Genomic DNA, 12,590 nt, shown 5'->3' with positions numbered 1-12,590 from the left:
TAAACAAGATATTTATTGTGAACAGAGAACACAGAACAATTGTAACCGTAAAAGAAACTCCGAGAGAGAGAAACTCGTCCGTCAGCTTCGACAGCTTCTCTCAAAATCGTAAAACAGAAGCGCGTCCATCGCCAGGCAACGCGCTCTTCTTCTATTCGAGACGGTCGATCCCGTAGTTTAGCGGGTGACGATTCGGGCACGTAACACTGCCCTCCCTCTTGAAAATTGTCGTCCCGACAATTGCTCAATCAAGTAACGCTGAGGCTTCCTTCAATGAGAATTTCGTACTCCCTACCAGTTTCCTACCCCCTCCTGTGCTGCCGTCACAGTTTTCCGGGGTACTGGTTTTCCTGGGATTTCGAGCTCGAGAGCTTCCGAGTTCTCTCTTCCTTCCGAGAAGGACCCCTCTTCAGTTCCCCCCTCGGAGGTTAGCTACGCCTCCGGAGGAACATTCACCGGGCATCCCCTCATCTTCTCGGAGGAAACTCCGGAATCCACTTGCCTCTTCTCTTGAGCCTTGCGTTCTTGTTTCTTCGCTTTTCGAACTGGAGGGGGGGGAAGATTTTAATTTCGCCGCAGTACCTCTGCCCCACAGTCCTCGCCTCGGCATTCGCCCGGCGTCCCACGGTAAAAACCACGGCTCAAAAAACCGTGAGCGAGGCGGTCTTCTTTACACAAAAAGCGATTTCTCCGTAAGGGTTGTCTCTTTTGCCTCCCCCAAGGAAAGTTTTTTTGCCATCGAAAGTCGTCTGCCCTGGGATGTTAGCGCTATCTGAAACTTAACAAAATAATTACGCGAAGCTTTTGTTACAAACCCAGGACAATTTAGATCCTAGTCAAAGGCACGAAGGCTCCGAGATTCTTAATAAATTTAAACTAAACTAAATGTCTCTCCAAATAAGGTGCCAGTCTATCCAAATGTACAACTTTATTTTTGTGTTTGTTCGACTTGCGGATACAATAAACTACATCGCTGAGTTTTTTAATCACACAATAAGGGCCCTCCCAACTACACTGCAGCTTGGGAGTCCTTCCTTTCATCCTTCGAGGGTTATACAGCCAAACTCGCTGTCCTTCGAAATAAATCCGTTTGACTTTTTGATCGTACCAAGACTTAGTTTGTGAAGACTTTATATTTAAACGCTTCCTCACATTTTCATGGATCTCTCCCAGTTTCACTCTAACTTTTCTAGAATAACTCTCTAATGAATCTGATCTTTCAATATCAGGAGGATTTCCGCGTAACAAATCTACCGGTAACCTAAGATCTCGTGCAAGGTAGAGTTCTGCCGGAGACATTCCGGTGGACTCATGTCTAGAAGTCCTATAGCCTAATAAAAATAATGGGATCCATTTATCCCTATCTCTCTGATCTTCGGCAATGAATTTCGCCAAATAGTCAGAAATAGTGCGATGCTGGCGCTCCACCTGTCCGTCCGACTGAGGATGCAGAGGGGTCGTCCTCGTCTTTTTGAATCCTAATGTATGCGAAAGTTCGCGAAAAATCCGAGATTCAAAATTTCTCCCTTGATCGGTATGAACTTCGAGAGGTACCCCATGTCTGGAAATAATCTGATTTAAAAATGTTTCTGCAACAGTTTTGGATCTAATATTCTTTAAAGGAATCGCCTCGACCCATTTCGAAAAACAATCTACCACAACTAATAAATACCTGTTTCCAAAAGAAGTTACAGGCAGGGGACCGAGAACATCCATCTGAACTCTTTCGAAAGGAGCTCCCACATTATAAACTTGTAAAGGGGATTTTCCTTTCCCTGGTGGACCCTTTCTCGCTGTGCAAATTTTGCAAGACTTACACCACTCTTCAACATCTTGCTTACATGTCGCCCAATAAAAACGTTTACGTAACTTATCCAGTGTCTTATTGACACCAAAATGCCCTCCCATAGGAGAATCATGTACTTCTTCCAGAATCTGCTTGACACGATCTCTAGGAACAATTAGTTGGAAAATCGTCTTTTTCAAATTAGGAGCCTCCCATCTCTTGAAGAGAACACCATCCTTTACAACCAAAATATCCCAATAACTCCAATAAATTTTAGTGAAAATATCCTTTTCCGCCACTTCCTGCCACATTGGGCGTTCTTTATTAGCCTCTTTCCTGGATAAAAACAAAAAAATAGAAGAATCTTCTAATTGCTCCTTACGCCATTCTTCGGAATTTCTCTGCATTAAGATAATTCGCCCAACTAAATTTTCTTGCTTAGTAAAGTCTTTAAATTCCACCGTGGTACAATGATGACAGAAATCATCGGCACAAGGACATCTCGAGAGACCATCAGCATTTTTATGGGAAACTCCCTTACGATGAGCTACTACGAAATCATATTGCTGTAGTCTTTCTACCCACCGTGCCAATTGTCCCTCTAAATCCTTAAAGGACATGAGCCACTTTAGAGAAATATGATCTGTACGCACTAGAAACTCTCGCCCGTATAAATAATGATGAAAAGCCTTCACCGCTTGTACTATGGCCAAAAGTTCGCGACGCGTAACACAATAGTTTTTCTCGGCCTTATTTAGCACTTGACTGAAATATGCAATGACTTCTTCCACACCATGTTGCTCCTGTGACAGGACCGTTCCAATTCCTTGATTTGACGCGTCCGTGTCAAGAATAAACTTCCCCTCAATATTAGGGAACGCCAGAATTGGTGGAGAAGAAAGAACCCGTTTCAAGTTATCAAAAGACTCTTGATGCCTCTCTTCCCAAACAAATTTAATTTGGTTTTCCGTTAATGCATATAACGGTTTGGCTAGAGAAGAAAAATCTTTAACAAACTTGCGATAGTAAGAACAGAATCCTAAGAAACTCCTCAAATGTTTTTTATTTAGCGGAACTGGCCATTCCCTGACCACCATTATTTTCTGGGGATCTGTAGAAACACCTTCTGCCGATATAACATGACCTAAATATTTTACTTCTTTACTAAAAAAAAACACATTTTTTAGGATTTATTTTCAAATTCACTTCCCTAAAACGGAGAAAAATCTTTCTCAAATTCGATAGCATTTCTTCAACACTTCTTCCAAAAATAATTACATCATCCAGATAAACTAAACAAATTTTAAAAAGAAATTTTTTTAAAATTTGTTCCATTACGCGTTCAAATGTTGCTGGGGCATTACAAAGACCGAAGGGCATAACCGTAAATTGCCATAAACCGTTACCAACAGAAAAGGCCGTTTTTTCTTTATCTTGCGGGCGAATCTTTATTTGCCAATACCCGCTTTTTAAGTCTAAGGTAGTAAACCAAATATTACCTGCCAAATGATCGAGGATATCGTCTATACGAGGTAAAGGATATGAGTCTTTTACTGTGATTGCGTTCACTTTATGAAAATCCACACAAAATCGAGTTGTTCCATCCTTCTTTTTAACTAAAACCACTGGTGAGGACCATGGACTATTGGATTCTTCAATTACACCTTGATCTCTCATTTCTTTTAAAATTTCATTAACTTCCTTTCTCCTTTGTAAGGGAACACATCGGGGAGCCTGTTTAATAGGAGAAGAATCTTTAACATTAATAACATGTTCCCCCAATTTGCAATTCCCTGCAACGATATCATTTGAAAACGTATCGCGAAATTCGTTAAGAAAGTCAAAAAAATTTTCTTCCTCAGAATCATATAAATGCTGACAGCCTTCCTTAAAAATTGTAGAAATTTCAGATGGAAAATTCGTAACCGCAAAACTTTTAATACGAGAACATTTTCCACCGACAAACTTTTCAGAGTCAAAAAAAACCGAATCAAAAACATTTTGCAAATTGAATAATTTTAGGAAATCGACCCCAAGAATGCAATCGTCATCTATTTCTGCAACTAGCATCGAAATTTCCAAACAGTATTCCGCAAGTTGAACCTTCACAACCATACCATACTTAAACAAAACGTGCTCCCCCGTGGGATATCTGATGTAACAATTAATTATTTTTACTGGCCCATTATTTTCAACAAATTTTTTATTAATAATCGAAATATCGGAGCCCGTATCCATCTTAAAAACACAGGGTTTCCCATTAGCTTCACCCTTATAACAAAATTTTCCCGAATTAAAATTTAATTCTACCCAATCTGGAAAAAGATTGATTAGTACAAAGATCAAGATTGTTATAACAGAAACATTGAACATCATTATTAAAATTATTTTTATTTTTAACTTTATTCGGCCTGAAAGAATCATTGTTAGCAGTATCGTAAATACATATTTTATTATCAGACTGACAAAGACAAGAATTAAAAATAGAACTATTATTTCTCGGGGTATTTTCTCTTTCAGTCGAGCCGACCCCGTAAAGCTCGACTAATCTGTGTTTTCCATCCCCGCCCTTCCAGGACATTCCGAACGGAAGTGACCCACTCCGCCACACTCCCAACATTCTTTTTTATTACCGATTCTTTTATCATTTTTATTCTTAAAGAATTTTTTATTTTTATTATCTTTGTTCGTCTTTGTTTCTTTATTTTCCTCTTTCGTATCAGTCTCGTCTTGTCCGTCTTTCCCTCCGTTAAAATTTTTTCCTTTTTTTTTCTCTGAATTAAAATTATTTTCGTTTTTCTTTCCAAAACAACTTTTTTGTATCAAACGTCGTCTTTCCCTCCGTTAAAATTTTTTCCTTTTTTTTTCTCTGAATTAAAATTATTTTCGTTTTTCTTTCCAAAACAACTTTCTTGTATCAAACGAATTGTCTTCGCTCTCTCGATAGCGAGTCTCAGAGACGCGAACCCCTCCAGCTGCAATGTCCTTTTCAAATAATTATCGGAGAGGGCGGAAACGAACTGCGCGCAAACGATCTTATCGCACATCGTATCAGACGATTCCGGATAAGCCAACCGAGCCAACCTTTCGATATCGGAACCGAGGGCCGCGATAGTCTCTCCGAATTTCTGCTTTCTATTCGTAAATTGCATATAGTAATTTTGTAAAGAATGCGCCTCTCCAAAACGCAATTCTAATTTCGCTTTTAATTCCTCGAACTCTAAATTTTCCAAATTTTGAATATTCTCCAGCACCGCACGCGCCTTCCCTCTTAAACATGAAACCAACACAGCCGTCTTTATTCTCCCTTCTCAGCGATTCGCGAACGCGATCAAATTGAATTGCACAAAAAATTCTCGTAGTGGAGCATTTCCATCATAAGTGTCAGGTTTTAATTTGACACTTACTTCCGTGCGGAACGAAGCCGGAGGCACAACTCGCTCACCCACATTTACGGAACACGCAGCGCGCACCTCGTTACGCTCTTGCTCTCTCACAGCGTTCCCTCCGACGGACGGAAATCGCGTCGCTTCACGAAACGAAACGCAAGATTCTACGCGGCCCCGCGCACTCGTATCACACCCGTTGGCCGGAAAACGCGCGACATTTCCGTCACTTACGTCCGCGGTAATATCTCTAGAATAAAGAGGACTTATCTGCGTAGTGCGGCTCCTCTCGAAGCCGCTGTATCTCGGCGTCGCGCCGACGCACCGTCTCCAGACATTCCTCCCTGGATCGTCGCTGCTCCTCGCGAAGCTGTTGCACCTCTCGGAGCACGGCCTGAAGAGCAAGAACTGTCGGCGTTGTCTCCTGTAGAACGACTTGCGGAGGAGACACGTTCGGCGCACGTTCCGTCGAGATCCGCTCCATATTCTCCGCACTTTCCTGACGAGCCCTCTTTCTCAAGGCGTATGTCGATCGGATCATTCGTCACAGTCGATCCCGGACGAGCCCCCAAAATGTTACACTCGCGCGTTCGTTCCGCGGAAGACTCTCGCGTCGCGAACGCGCACACCCGAGTCGCCGAAATAAGCAACGCGTCAGAGAAGGAGTAAACAAGATATTTATTGTGAACAGAGAACACAGAACAATAGTAACCGTAAAAGAAACTCCGAGAGAGAGAAACTCGTCCGTCAGCTTCGACAGCTTCTCTCAAAATCGTAAAACAGAAGCGCGCCCATCGCCAGGCAACGCGCTCTTCTTCTATTCGAGACGGTCGATCCCGTAGTATAGCGGGTGACGATTCGGGCACGTAACACTATTATCAACGATTTGACTGCTGAACAATTACAATTTATACCAAAGATTATATTATTACGAGAGTTCAGCAATCACATAGATTATCTATGGGATAAGCTCCCCGAGTATATTATCATGGCGACCAGTTGAAAAAAAGTGGTTTCGAGAAAAACGCGTTTGAAAGTTCAAGTACGAATCACGCCATGAAATCGTGACTTACCACTAATCTGCGATGCCTGGGTCATACAGGACGCCTTCCTGCTCTTCATAAAAATCGTTGAGTGCTGCATGGTCGCTTCTGGCATCCATCCTGGTCTGACGAACGACATCGCTCACGCGTCGCTCGGAGCGAGCGACTCGTTCTTCATTGCGTCGTTGGGTGTAATTGTGCGCTTCATTTCCAATCGGACAGCCCATTACATTCATGATCTTAATGACTGCTTCGAATCCTTCATTGAAGATCGCAGTGGCCAAAAATGTTGCAATCTCCACGATTTTGGGCCCTGAATGGAGGTGTTTCGGAGCAAAGGTCCAAATCAATGAATTCAAAGATTCATTGTTGTTTTGCGTTTCAGATCCCAAGCATCTGTGTAGCAGTTCATCTTTAGATAGTTCTTCATAGATGGACCGTATGGCTGCCTGAACTGCTGGTGTTAACGGTGGCTTATCGTGGCGAAATTGGTTTAGTTCTCCGTTAGCTGCTGCCTGCTGCCATTTGCACCAACTCTCTGCGCCTTCCGGGCAATTTTGGTGCTGTGGATTTTCGTCGCTCGAAGATTTATGAAAGAAAGTGGCCCAAATTTCTTTTCGCATTTCTTCGACAGAATCTGGATGTCGACGAATCGCCAGTCCGTAAAATTGTCAGCTCGTTGATCAGTTTATCAGTCAATTTTCCAGCGCCTTTTCCTCCCATTCCTTTGTTGTTCTTTTTGGCATTCCGCAAACGTGTGCCCATTCGTTTTTCTACGTGGCCTACGCACTCTTTCTTTATAACCAATAAATCTTCATATGGCTCAGCATTCAAAATTCCTTTGAAAGTTTTGCTGTCGCCGTCACCGACGTATGTAACATACTTTGCGTCGTGCTTGTCCTCCGATCGCTGAAACATTTCTACGATCGCATCGATTTCCATTTTCCCGGAACTGCCGGTGTGATTAGCGGTGCATTCCTCTTGATAATTTTTAAACCACGTTTCGTAAGCCACAGGATCGCTATCTTTTTTGCCTTTCCATAGATTACAAGTTGCACAAAAACTACTCTTCACCTTTGAATCCAAGGTTTTTCCTGTGAACTTTCCGATCAGCGTGGAAACGCCAAACAAAGACGAAAATCCTCTTTTCTTCCACGTACCATCACCGGAAACAGTCAGATTATTTCGTATATTTCCAGCTCGTTCATTTAAATCTTTTTCTTCTGTAGCAGCAAACGATATTATGGAGTCATAAACGGTAGATGCGGCAATATGAATATTTTCCAATATTGAAGCATAAGTTGAGTTTCCAATACCTTGGCAAATATCCATCAGACCGCAAAAAAGATTCAATCCTTGGTGTCCAACGCCTAACATGCGCATCGCAAAAACTATTCGTCGATTGATTTCACACGCACTGCCGACCAGAGAGCATGACTTAATTTTTGTTTGTTTATCACACTTGCACTCGAGAAGAATATTGAAACCCAAGCCACGTAAGCTTGACTTAGAAAAAGCAACTTCACTTTTGCAATCTTTGCAGATGACACTTGCAGATAAAGCAGAAAAAACAGAAACGAATTCTATAATACAGTAACCAAAGTTGCTTGCGACAGGAACCTTCACATCGAAACGGCCTATTTTCTTCGCTGAGGCGGACGTAAATTGTGTATCCTGTTCAATTGAGTGGCGATTTCCATGAAACTTTCTTTTCTTTACTCTCGAAGGGTGTGTGTTACTTGCCTTGTTTCCTTTACTACCACCCATTTCGAAAAACTAACTCGCACTGCAAATATAGATTTCAAACGGATTCGGCACGTATTACACTCTTCAATGCCAAGGCAAAACTAAACTAACCGTTGGATTCGAAATGATATTTTTGGACAATAGTGTTCCTCTAAATATGCGTGTTTATATGTATACACGTGAGTATAACGGTCGCAGGTAAGAAACCGAAGCGACACAAAAGGTTCGACGACCCTCCGTCCAGCGCGCTGCCTGGCTTTCGAACGCATTCCTTCTCAGGGCTATAACTTTCTAACGACATCGAATTTCGAAAAATCCTTTTAACCACATATTCTACATAAGTTATAGAAGCGATTTATGAAAAAAAAATTTTTCGATTTTTTCAACCCATCAAACGGGTCAACCCCCTTAAACGAGACCCAGAAGTGCGTGGCTATCGGCGGTGCTTAGAACATTATAACCTATCGACTCAACAATCGCATATTGATGGTCCAACACCGTTAATTAAAGATTGTTGTAAATGTAAATTATATACAACAATAAAAGGATTGTGAATATATTTTTGAAACTTCAAATTCAATAAGTTTGTAATGGCACCAAACGCTCATATCTTCGGCCAAAAACACGCTGCAATACTACAAGCGTTACGTCACCTCACTAACGAGCAACGTATCGCTATCTTGAAAAAGGCTGATCCGAAACTTGTTAGATGCATATGCGAGTGTGCTTTAAATATATTACACGGTAATGTACCACTTAAACAACCATATAAACGACGTTTGAAACGCTATGCCGCCATATTACGTCGACTCGCCGATAAAAACGATTCTTGGAAGAGTAAAAAACGCTTGATCGTGCAACGGGGTGGATTCTTACCTTTGTTACTAGCACCTATACTAGGTAGTGTATTATCCCGCCTTATAGCTCCGAAATAAAATATAATGGAACACGCAAAAAAAATGGTTTTGGTACCGGAAGAAAAAGTTATGCAATTAACTCACGTATTAAATAATATAACAATTCAAACGCCTGGTACTACATTGAGCAGGTTAGATGAAGAAATGCGTGAAATTCTCAAATAAATTTGTGGATGAAAGAGAAAAATGCAAGGCTTACCTTCAAATACTACAGCGTTATTTATACTTCGTAGAAGAAGCAAAGCATAATACAACCATCAAATCTGCTATCTACTCAGATGGGGAGGAGATGAAAGAAATAGAAAAAGATCGGATGGGTGATTCATTCATTTTGGCTAGTGTACCGTTAAAATATCGGCAAAAAGCTAAACTTTTATTAAATCATTTACAGTCTAATGCGTCTGACAGACTTGTTTGGGATAAATATGGTGTTATCTCTATCGACGGTACAAAAGTAGCCGAATCTAATATTGTCGATCTTGTAAATGACACTATGCGCTCCAGAAAAACGGCAAGACCTGTCGGAAGACATTATTTTGCCGCATTTCTGCGTAGTGTAAAGGTGCCTCGTGAATTTATAGGAAATCAAGATCTTTGGTCAGATAGTCCAAGACCTGGCAACGCCATTAGCACACTACGAGTACCGAATATCATATTGTCAAGCGGTGTTACAGCAGCGAGCCAAACATCTGACTCAAGCGAGGTTCCGACGGATAATACCGATAACGTCAGTGAGAACTATTGTAGCGCCAATAATTGGGAAAGTTTATCTCTTTTGAATAAAAAAAGAAAGGCATCTAAATTGTAAGAATGAAAAAACTAGAAACAATTTATTACGACCCTTCTCATCCAGCATCTTTTTCCGGAGCACCAAAATTATTGCGTGAAACTAATAAAACTGTTTCCCGAAATAAAACTATCAAATGGTTGGAGAGTCAAGACACATATACGCTACATAGGCCTTTACGCCGTCGATATCCACGTCGTTTCTACAATTTGTACAATATCGATGATTTATGGGAAGCAGATATCGTGGATCTACGCGCAATTAAAAATTATAACGATAATTATGCGTATTTACTCGTCATTATCGACGTTTTGAGTAAATTTGCTTGGGTTGAAAAACTGCGTGATAAAACAAGCGCAAGTGTTGCACTAGCATTAGCACGTATACTGGCACGCAGTAAAGGAAGACGTCCTATTGTTTTGCAGACTGACCGTGGTAAAGAATTTACAGGCGCAGCTACACAACTTTTCTTGAAGAACGAAAAAATTGGTTTTCGTGTAGCTCGTAATCCGGATGTGAAAGCAGCAGTTGTCGAACGTCTCAATAGAACGCTGAAGGAGCGCATGTGGAGATATTTTACATATACAAAAAATAAACGATATATTCATATTCTACAAAATATTGTTGATGCGTACAATCGCTCGTATCACACCGCTATTAAAATGGCCCCGCGTAATGTAACATTGAATAATGTTCGGATTGTTAGAACAAATCTCGCTCACCGATATGCTAGTAAACGTACTCGTGTTCCTAAATACAAGGTTGGAGACCTTGTGCGAATCAGTAGCTACAAAGCAGCGTTCGCGAAAGGTTATGAAGGTGGCTGGAGTAAAGAGATATTTCTTATAATACGCGTTTCCACACACCAACAACCACCAGTCTACTTCTTAAGAGATCTTCACGGCGAGGATATAGATGGGCTCTTTTACGAAGAAGAATTAACTAGAATCCACCGAGATTATGCAAAGACAAATCTTACAGTTGAGAAAATAATTCGAAGTAAGGGTCGAGGTCGTTCGAGACGTATTCTCGTTAGTTGGCATGGTTTTCCAGAAAATTTTAATACGTGGATAAATCCTAAGGATATAAAAAACAAATAAATATCTATAATGAGGAATAATTTTTACATAGTTCTGCCTAGTAATAGCAGTGTCTCATATTTTCCGGATAATACAACGACTCATTTTATTACTCGCTTACCGCATCAATTACGTTTACAAGGCGAATGGGGTGTATCCCTAACAGATATTCAAATACCTATGACATTTCTTCATTTCCCGAAAGATGAAAAAACCACAGTAAGAAGAAATTTGTTCAATACATCTGAGGCTCTTAAAAATGATGTAGATCAAAATAGAATTGAACACTACATTATGCCACGGGGATTGTACCGTTCAATCGATGATCTTGTCGAAACAGTTAATGAAACATCGATGAAAGATCATTTAACTTTTACAGTAAATAAAAATGGCTATGTTAGTGCACAGCGTTCATGTGTACATTGTGTAAATAACGAGCATACTTTCCTTCTATCTCCAACATTGGCACGGATATTCGGCTATAATACGAAGGAATATAATATATCGCTAAATGATATGTCTTGGGTATCATCTAGACCAGCTAGCTTGATCAGAGCGTTACCTACTTCAATGTTCATATACACGGATATATGTGAACCTTACATTACAGGTGATGTGCAAACACCGTTACTCCGTACCGTACCTTTAGATATAGAAGCATACGTTTATGGTTCAGTCAAACATAAAAGTTTCTCAACGGCTAAATATATACCTCTACTTCATACGTCTTTTCAAACAATTGAGATCGATATAAGAGATGAATTTGGGCAACCTATACCATTCGAATATGGCACATTGACTGTAACGCTTCACTTTAAAAGATTAGATTAAATAATACATTAAAAGAAATGACAGCCTATGATGAATATTTTGATATCCAATACGGCGGTGGTCGGCAAAGCGGAATTGAACATGTGTACATTGGTACATCAAATCAACGCGGTCATGGAATTGGTAGTTTCCTTGGAGGCCTCTTTCGTCGTGTTTTACCTCTTTTATCAAAAGGTGCGAAGGCGATCGGTAAAGAAGTTGTTCGTTCTGGAATGAACGTAGCTCGCGATGTAATACAAAGAGATGTTCCATTCAAAGAAGCTTTTAATACTCGCATGAAAGATTCAGCTACAAATTTAAAACGGAAAGCCGAAGAAAAGATCGATATTCTTATGAAAGGATCAGGATATAAATCCATGAGAGAGTCGAAAATAAAACATTTAATTAACACCCGTGACAGTGGTCATATCGCGAAAGAACAGAAGAGGAAGAAGAAGAAAAAGAAGAAGACAATTCGATCTAAGACAAATACGTTAAAAAATAAAAAGAAAAAGAGATATTCTCGAAACAATCGTACTGTTGTTGACATTTTTCAATAATATATTCGCCGTAAAATAATAGCAAATATGTCTTTTTTACACACTCATTCATGCGAATGTCTCAAATCGGAATTGGAATTATTCACTGTTCCACCAACGCAAGCCACAATCGAAAGTTCACAATGGATACACTACAAGCCAATATCATCGTTAACTGATGATTCACCTATAGAATTTGTAGTACCCGGACTAGGAGAGGAATACATCGATCTACCGCATACAATGTTAAGCATCAGTGTCCAAATAAGGCCAACGATTCATAAAGAGCCTTCAAAAGATGGAGATACCACTGATTATGTCGGGCCTGTGAATAATTTTATGCATTCATTATTCAATCAGGTAGATGTATTTTTCAATCAAAAACTTATATCACCACCGAATAATGCTTACGCTTATAGAGCTTACATAGAGACATTACTTAATTATGGTCCTGCTGCTAAAAACTCTCATTTAACAAGCGTATTGTGATACGAAGA

The 12,590-nt window shown here is 40.3% G+C and overlaps 2 protein-coding genes across 2 annotated transcripts in view; both read left to right on the top strand.

Moving 5' to 3' along the window:
* LOC108782416 (uncharacterized) overlaps positions 1-45 on the top strand; it is a 2,915-nt gene extending 2,870 nt beyond the window's left edge. The window contains exon 3 of the mRNA XM_018550693.1: positions 26-45. Within this exon, the coding sequence (XP_018406195.1) occupies positions 26-45 (20 nt within the window). The remainder of the gene's footprint in view (positions 1-25) is intronic.
* Positions 46-12,141: 12,096 nt separating this feature from the next.
* Positions 12,142-12,582, top strand: LOC108782415 (uncharacterized protein F54H12.2-like). The gene has a single exon (XM_018550692.1). It carries the CDS (start codon positions 12,142-12,144, stop codon positions 12,580-12,582), a length of 441 nt encoding a protein of 146 aa, XP_018406194.1.
* The last annotated feature ends 8 nt before the right edge of the window (positions 12,583-12,590 follow it).

This window comes from Cyphomyrmex costatus, unplaced genomic scaffold (assembly GCF_001594065.2).
Source record: "Cyphomyrmex costatus isolate MS0001 unplaced genomic scaffold, Ccosl1.0 scaffold1260, whole genome shotgun sequence".
Taxonomy (NCBI): domain Eukaryota; kingdom Metazoa; phylum Arthropoda; class Insecta; order Hymenoptera; family Formicidae; genus Cyphomyrmex; species Cyphomyrmex costatus.
Note: the sequence above shows the minus strand (reverse complement) of the source record. Positions and strands in the feature narration are given on the sequence as shown.

What these genes read in the sequence shown, in the direction of transcription:
- LOC108782415 (XM_018550692.1), top strand. Translation starts at nt 12,142, where the DNA reads ATGTCTTTTTTACACACTCATTCATGCGAATGTCTCAAATCGGAATTG.